Source organism: Trachymyrmex septentrionalis, unplaced genomic scaffold, assembly GCF_001594115.1.
Source record: "Trachymyrmex septentrionalis isolate Tsep2-gDNA-1 unplaced genomic scaffold, Tsep1.0 scaffold112, whole genome shotgun sequence".
Classification (NCBI taxonomy): Eukaryota; Metazoa; Arthropoda; class Insecta; order Hymenoptera; family Formicidae; genus Trachymyrmex; species Trachymyrmex septentrionalis.
Genome location: NW_017304248.1, coordinates 676,906 through 685,793, shown reverse-complemented (window position 1 = coordinate 685,793; position 8,888 = coordinate 676,906). Strand labels below are relative to the sequence as shown.

Sequence of the window (8,888 nt, the reverse complement as noted above, 5' to 3'; positions counted from 1 at the left end):
GTATAAGTATATATATAATAATTAAATATATATAAGTTATTAATATACATTAATAATTTAAATTATTAATAAAAATAATTTTCATGTATAATGTAAAATAAAAAACCTATATGAAATTTATAGAATATAAAAGGGAAAAAGACATAATTTCTTATTATTCTGGAAAATTTAGAAAAAAATTTTATGCTGGACGATATTGTTTAATTAACTATTGTTACTTATTTTTATAACTGCTATCATATTTTTTATAATGTACAAAATTGTTAGAAGAATAATTGTTCAAAGATAGAGGGAATATATTTTATCTTTTTAAATTTCATACAGATATTATATCCAGCTTTTTATTAAACTATGGATAAAATTATTCGCGATGTACGAATAAATAAAAAACCTTTGACTTCGCAATCTTCAAATAATAGCAACCATTCATATTATAAAACACATCAACTTATTGCAACAAAAACAAAAAACAATGAGAAAACAAATAATGACAATGATATTATTGATTACAAAAATATTTCACTCTCTATGACAGGTAAATTATTATTGTAGCTGCCATTAAAATGATACATATATATTTTTATTATTAAGATTCTGCGAGATACGAATTTGTTTCTGTACAGGAGAAATAAGTTCAGGTTTCATACATAGAAACAATTTAACGAAAAAGCAGACTACTGACGTCATTTTTGTAGAAGATACAGAAAACGTCGATGATGAAGAGTTTATTTCAAATATGAAAACGATCATTGATAAAAATTATAAAACGTAACATCAGTTAACAATTAATTTGCATATGGATAATTTCTTGCGTATAAACATATACTTTTTTATTTAAGTCGATGTTTTAATTGATATGAACAGGCAAGATAAAGAAAATTTTAGCATAAAAGATTTGCAAAGCAAATCGTATATATCAAGAAAAAAAAAGTGTGCATTCAGCGACGAAGATCAAAATCTGATGAAACGATTTAAAAAATCTGTCAACGAAAGGAAAGCTTGGTGTACAGAAGCTTCACAAAAGTTACAGCAGCCTAAGTACGCCGTTATTTCTGTTAGCAATCACAATTGCTTAACAACTTATACTACTCCACAAATTATCCCATTTATGAAATATAATAACAGCGATATGAATTCCAGGTATATATTAATTTAGATATTTACAATCAATCGATCGTTTGATGTGTACTGTTTTCAGCAACTCGAATGAACTGATTTTCAATCTAGCTTCAAAAATGCAAAATAACGATGGGTTGAGAGAAATATCAGGGAATGCAAAAACTGTTACCGAAATAGAAATTGAGCGGCTAGTTTACAACGAAATGCAGTACTTTACACCTCCCCAAAAAGACGACATGTAATTCATGAACTTATCGTTTAGTTTATATAAATTAAAATAATTTTATAATATACATCGTAAAACATTTTGTCGTATTAATAGAAAAATAGCACATTTTAAAAATAACAATTTTTTTAGTAGAGCATTTTTGAAATGTTTTCTGAATTGGAACAATGTTTTATTAGTGATTATACATAATTTCACTTCTCTCTTTCCATGTTATAATTATATATATTTTCAATTATGAGTTCAAAAATACAGCCATAATCTTAAAATATAATAAAATATATAACGAAATTTCAATTCTTATTTAAATTGTGATATTTTTCCATATAACCAATGTATCGACAATATGTGTCGCATATATTTCGACAAAAATATATATTATTATAATAGTCTTTAAGATTAATTTCTTTTTATCATCTCAAAAATAATTTTTTGTAATACTTGTATCACTTTTCTATCAACGCAACGTTTTGTCAACGATTTGTTGTAGTATTAAAATTATATAAGCTGTATTTATTAAGAACATCTTATCATTTATTAAATACATAAACTACTTACATGTTTTTTGAAGTCTTAGAATTTTGATTTTATTTGTAAGTAATATCAATACTCCGAAAATAAACGATTGTAAAGAAAATTAATTCATTTAAGTTAACAACATATTTGATATATCTTGTATAATATTGTAGTTTGATATAACTAAATACGTTTGTTATATGGAATTTAAATATTCCCGCGAGATGGGTTGACAAAGTTCTCACCAGATGACGCGAAAATAATCATAACCTATCAAAGAGGCTTTTAAAAACGTAAAGAGATTAAAATTTAAATGCGTATATTAAAAATGATTATTTCCATGCAAATTTAAATAAATATTTGTATACTCTGTACAATACTATTAAATTTATTTAACAGCGAGTGCTACAATTGAAAGACACTTGGAGTAATCAAAAGCGCAATGAGTGAATTTAAATTACATCATTTAATAGTGCAGTTGATTGAATTATTGGGGTAAGCGGCAAAATCCATATTTTGTAACTCGCAAAATTATGTAGATTTAATGAAATTTGTCAAGTCGCATTATTTTACATAAAACATTATTGCTCGCAACAAATATGTGTATTTTTTTAGTTCGGAATCTGCTCCGGAGAGACACCTGGAAAAGCTACAGAAAGAAAGCTTGACAACAAATACGTTAAATACGGTTGCTCCTCACAGCTGTATTCAACACCTTGCCAAGATTTCGTCCGTACCAGAATTATTTATACAAAAATATGAAGAACTAAAATCAAAAAAGTTAGTTGCGTTATATAAAGCAGATATTACAATTTACAGAAGAAAAATAACAAAAAATATATTTTTTCAGAGTAGATTTACTTGGTCCATTTGTACAGACTCTAGAATTGATATCTCAAGATGAGGAACTGAAGAAATACTTGTCAAGATCCCTACCGAGAGCCACGACTAGTTCTTTAAAGGATCCGACTATTACACAAGAAGACTTGCCAAAGGTCTTGTATAATATACAAGTACAATATCTTTAATAAAATTTCCATCAGTTATATAACTTAATTACTTTGTCTCTACATAATATATACTGGTATATGTATACACATTTAATTTTTTTAATTTAATAGATTTGCAAAACTGTTATTAAAGCTGCTGTAGAAGGAGGGAAGAAATTAAATCAGCAAGTTTGTTCAATCAGTAAGAAAAGTGATGGTACTTCAGTGAAACATAATTGGGTAATAGAACGTCCACGCATAACTTGGGATTTTCACAGTGACACCACTGTAGCACTTTATCAAAGTTTGTAAATAATTTTTTCTCTCTTTCAAACACAAGATTGAAAAACGATGAAATGTGCATGTCTAAAATATTTAATGTTTATAGAAGTTGTACCAATTGTATCTCAGGAGTCTATTCTTCTTTGGGATATTTTATATTGTTTGAAAGGAGTAGATGGATCGTATATTGTTTCGGAACCGTTAACGAGTCCTTATGGCGTTAAAACTTTCAATATATCACCGGATGTTGGTAAGAAACACCGTCAGAAATTTTAATCTCGAGTAACAATCATTACAAATATGAAGTTAAATGTTTTGAATTTTGCTGTTAGGTATATCATTTAAGCAATTAGCGCAACAGATATTACCTTTAGCTTCTTATTACTCCATGACAGTGAGATTTGTTGAAGAAAAGGTCTCACCAGATGATGGACAAGTCAATCATGCTCTGAGAGGAGCTATACGATCTCTACTGAAGGATTACTTGGTATAATAAATTGCTACCTACAATTTGACAAGACAGAACGTCAAAGATTTGATATATTTTTGTCTCTATATCTTAATTTACATCAATTTTGCTGTCTTTTAGCTCTTTGTTGTGCAACTTGAAACAGAACACATTCATGGTAAATTAAGTTTGCAGAAACTATGGTTTTATATTCAGCCTACTATGCTTACAATGTCCATACTTTCTCAAATTACATCCACAATATGTAAGGTTAGTCTAAAACATCAGTTAATTAAATAATTTTAATTAGCCTTATTTCTAAATATATATGTAGAATATTGTAGAATATAGATTATGTTTTCTATAACTAAAACATTAGAAGTATAATATGATGTAAAGCATTTGATATTAGGCGAATGCCAGAGGGGGCAAAGTATTGAGCCTTTTGCATGAGCAAACATTAAACAATATCAGTGGTGAAGCAAAGTCTAAAGAATTGTGTTTATATCTGATGCAAGCGGCGAGCATGCCATATATGCAAATTTTAGAAAAGTGGGTTTACAAAGGAGTGATATGCGATCCATATCAGGAAGTTAGTATTAAGTCAAATTTTTTTATGGTGTATGTTATAAATGATACATTCATACTTATCCATTATTTATCAGTTCTTTGTAGAAGATAATGAGTTAATTCAAAGGGAAGAACTTCCCGTGGATTATTCTGCAGATTATTGGGAAAAGAGGTATACTATGCGATTAGAAAGAATACCTGTATTCTTGAATGAACATGCACAAACTATACTTAGAACAGGAAAATATTTTAATGTGATTAGACAATGTGGTATGTTAATGTAAAATAATATATTAGTATTTATTATATTATTAAAAGATAAATAGAGCATTGGTTTACATAATAATCGTTAATCATATTTTTGATCAATTAGTTTGCAAATTGTCAGTTTACAAATTATTTTATAATTTTAATAAATCTATATGTAGGTAAAACAGTGCAGTGGGGAAAACAAGAACCATTAAGCTATCAGTATCAAGGGCAGAAATACATAGCTGCCATTGATAGGGCATATTCAGAAGCTGCCAGAAAATTATTAGAGGTACTTATGAAGGAAAATGATCTGATGGGTAGACTACGTAGTGTAAAGAGTTATTTTCTTCTTGCTCAAGGAGATTTCGTGGTAAGCTAATAAGTTACATGCTGTTAAATATTAGTTTCATTTTATTTATTTTATTTAAAATTTTATTAGATATTTATTTATGTCATGTTTTTGGATGAAAAGATTTACGATAATTATAATTTAAATAGATACATAGATAATATATTATGTACATTTTGAGATAACAGTAATATAAGCTTTAATAAGAATTTAATATTAGTGCTTTAAAGAGTTTAAAGTAAAAGTCTTCAACATCCTGATTTATATTTTTATCACTACTGCAAATATATTAACATTTCATTCCTATTGTTTATGCAATTTTAAACAGGGATGAAATATACGGTGTTCCCAAAAAAGAATCATAAACTTTAAGGGCATAGAATAATAAAAAATAAGTCAAAGAGTCCGAATAAATATAGATCATTTTTACCGCTCCTTTTATGAATTGACTAGACTTTTTTATGCTTAAAATTGAATTCCTTTTCTTTAAAAAAAAATGTTAAGAATCTACTAAATATTTATTTCTCAACATTTTTATTATTCTTTATATAAATATTTGTCAAAATATTTGTCTAATTTTCCGTTAGGTCCAACTTATGAATCTTTGTGAGGCCGAATTGAACAAGAGTATGTATGATATTGTTCTACATCGTTTAGCATCTCTTCTCGAAGTTGCTTTGCGAATGTCCACTGCAGATTCAGATCCCTATAAAGATGATCTGAAGCCGGAATTACTTCCATACGATCTACAATATCAAATGTTCAGAATACTCTCTATTCAAACTAGAGATGAGAAAGGTATATTTCATTAAAAATATTATATATACTTATATAGTTATATTTAAATAAAAAAAATTAATATAACAAAAATTAATCTTCCTTGCAGAGTACTGCTTTCAAGCAGGTAAAGTTTTAACCGGTTTGGAAGCTTTTGTCTTCAATTACGATGTTAAATGGCCAGTTTCTCTAATTATTAATAGAAAGGCCATAGCTTGTTATCAAATGTTATTTAGGCATCTGTTTTATTGCAAATATGTTGAGAGACTTTTATGCAGGTAAATAATTTTAACAGATTTATACGATTTATATTCATAGCAAAATTTTAAAATAAGAAAAGTAAAATAATAAAATTTTTTAATTTGATGGATTATAGAGTATGGATCAGCAATAAAATAGCGAAGACTTTCACGCACGAAGTGGCTATGGCTTACAGACAGGCGTTTTCATTACGACAGAGAATGCTTGATTGTATACAACATTTGGAATATTATATGATGGTAGAAGTCGTGGAACCAAATTGGTTAAAATTTATAAATAAGATGAGCAAGGTGATGATTCATTTCTCATTTTTATTAAAAAAATACAATATTAATATTAATTTTTTATGTCAATAAAATACATATATTTTATATTTGATTTTACATATTTATTTGATAAACTAATACCAGGTTAGTAATGTTGATGATGTACTGAGCGTGCATCAAGATTTGCAAGATAGTTATTTGAAGGAATGTATGTTAACGGACCCTGATCTTCTTAGCTGTATCACCGGTATATGCGCCATATGCGTAGAATTCTGCAATTTTATGCAGGTGAACCTTTTGTTATATATTTCTTTCTAGAAATTATTTAATTCATTGCATGTATAGAATTACAACTAACGATCTCTTTTTCTAAGTTGCGACTATTATTTCAATTGGATTCGTTATACCGCTTTACTTATATTAATATATTTCTGAATATACTAATACATTTCTGAATATACTAATACATTTCTGAATATACTAAATACTTTAAGTCTCATGTTCTTTCCCTTGTATAATAGTTTTATATAAAACATTTATGTAGCAATTTAAATATATTTTTTATAGATTGATTTAATATTTTTCTTGAATCGTGATATTTGATTTGAAGCTATTTAAAAAAAATAAAATTTTATTTAAAAAAATAAATAATATTTAAGAAATAAATAATAAAGATATAGTGGGAAAGAAAACTATAATGGATGAGAGTTTGATATATTAAGTTTTTATATACTAAGTTTTTTAATATTCTACTAATGTTAAGCGTATGAGCCGCTACTACATTGATGCTGAATTGACATCCATGATCGGTACCTGTCAGGAAGATGTCTATGAATATGAGGTATACTTTCAAAGCTTTAAGCTCGTCCGAATGCATCTCTGTAGTCTTAGAGTCATGAAGAGCATTTCTTTGCGGATGACATCTTTTAAAGATCATTATTATTAAGAACATGTGACTATGATGTGTGTGTATATATATATATATATGTGTGTGTGTATATTATTATTTATTTGCATGGTACAACTTATGTTTATAAATATTAATCTTACCGGATACTCTATATATATGTATAAAAAATATAAAGATCCTCTAGTCAGAATCTGGACACGGAGACAAATATGGTGGCAATATGTCGTTCTTTATTGTAACTTTATTTATTGCAGAGTAAATAGGAAACGGCGTTTATGGCGCACTTACAGCACGTCCAACTTTTTCACAATCCGGCCGGACAGCCGAATTATTCGGTCGTATGGTCGGATTGTAAAAAAGCGGTCGGATAAGCCGGATACCAGATATCCGTTGCATCCTTAAGTACAAAGCAATATTATAATATCTTAAATATTTGTTATTTTATTCTAAATTATGTATACCTCGTCATATAAATTAAAAATCTACATTTAAAATATTGAAATATTACATGAGTACACTGTACACTGTAGTAATTGGTCTCGAGAGTTATAATTTATAATGATGTATTATTATTTATATTCAATTTTAAGAAAGGATAATAATTATATTTTTTATAATTAATCGTAAAAGGCATGGTACTTGATAATAATTTATTACTGAAGTTATTTGCTTATTATCTATCATCAACCGCGTTCAATAGAACGTTTATTTTATTGTTGGAAGTTTTCTTCACTCTGATTGGATTATACTTTCAGATCTAAAAGTATAATTCAATCAGTGCGAAGAAAATTTTCAATAATTGTAAAGTAACATAATCTCGGTGCGCAGTTGCAAAATAAATATTTTGCTAAAAGTAGACATTATTTAAATAAAACTTCGATATGGTGTATCACATTTTCATTATTTTCAAAAAATTGCTTTACAATTTTATTTGTGTTATATACACTTATGTAATATATTAATTGACTATATTTTTTCATAGATTGAGAACAACTCTACAGCAAAAGATGGAACAGGAAGTTTCGAAGAAACAATTGTATCATTAGATGAAAAATTTACCAAAGTATTGACACGACTCCTAGACCGAATTTGTGACTTGGGTTGTGATAATAACAATGAGAAATTACTTAATGTGTTATGTCGGTAAGATTTCTATTTGTATAATTTTTAAACAAATTATTTTTGCACGTGGAAAAAGTAACTTTGCTGAAGTCCAATCAAAACGTGATCCATCAGAATCCTTCCATTTGTTAGATAAATTCTGTTAAGTGCATAAAATAATTTTTAGATCTTTCCTATCAATTTTAAAATCAAGTTATATAAACAATAATTTTAAATGATATATATTTAAATTAGGCTTGACTTCAATATGTTTTACACCGATATATTGATACGTCGAGGAAGAGAGAAGACCGATGCACAGCAGGATATATCTGGTTAACAATACATTATTTTTTATCTTTGCTTGCACGCACATGCAGAGACATATACATATGTATACATGAAAAATGAAGATCATTTCAACAAAATGTATTTGTAATTTGCTTTAAATATAAAAACAGTTATAAACAAAGTTCTCGACTTTGTGTGCAATCTTGATTATCCAAGGCCGTGGTCACAGATACTGCTTACAGAGGTAAGGTACCAAAAGCGTGAGTGCTTATAGTAAAAGGAAACGCATTAAAAACGTGATGTTAACTAAACCTAAATATATGTACAAAAATAGCTGCGTTCAGCACAGAAAACTAATTTATATTTAATGTTTTAATATGGATATATTATTATTATTATTATTAATTATTTAAAAAGACCTTTTTTTTTATTAGAAGTATCATCTTATTATTATATAGAAAAAAAATGTATAAGATTTATTTAGATACTAATAAAATTAAATAATGTAATTGGAATGATCCTAGAAAAACC

At 27.3% G+C, this 8,888-nt stretch overlaps 2 protein-coding genes across 3 annotated transcripts; both read left to right on the top strand.

Moving 5' to 3' along the window:
• Positions 1–504: 504 nt before the first annotated feature.
• On the top strand, positions 505–1,361 carry LOC108752883. The gene is made up of 4 exons (XM_018494058.1): positions 505–535; positions 624–768; positions 865–1,140; positions 1,199–1,361. The coding sequence occupies exons 1-4, from the start codon at positions 529–531 to the stop codon at positions 1,359–1,361; spliced, it is 591 nt and encodes a 196-aa protein (XP_018349560.1). The 5' UTR covers positions 505–528.
• A 919-nt stretch (positions 1,362–2,280) lies between these two features.
• Positions 2,281–8,614, top strand: LOC108752868 (gamma-tubulin complex component 2-like). 2 transcript variants are annotated; one of them, XM_018494038.1, is made up of 17 exons: positions 2,281–2,356; positions 2,477–2,641; positions 2,712–2,856; positions 2,983–3,154; positions 3,239–3,382; positions 3,465–3,619; positions 3,722–3,850; positions 3,993–4,172; positions 4,246–4,420; positions 4,579–4,772; positions 5,339–5,549; positions 5,638–5,806; positions 5,905–6,079; positions 6,200–6,343; positions 6,819–6,896; positions 7,948–8,108; positions 8,322–8,614. In XM_018494038.1, the coding sequence occupies exons 1-17, from the start codon at positions 2,304–2,306 to the stop codon at positions 8,404–8,406; spliced, it is 2,535 nt and encodes an 844-aa protein (XP_018349540.1). In that variant the 5' UTR covers positions 2,281–2,303; the 3' UTR covers positions 8,407–8,614. The 2 variants fall into 2 exon arrangements, with proteins under 2 accessions (XP_018349540.1, XP_018349549.1); XM_018494047.1 differs by lacking the exon at positions 6,819–6,896.
• The last annotated feature ends 274 nt before the right edge of the window (positions 8,615–8,888 follow it).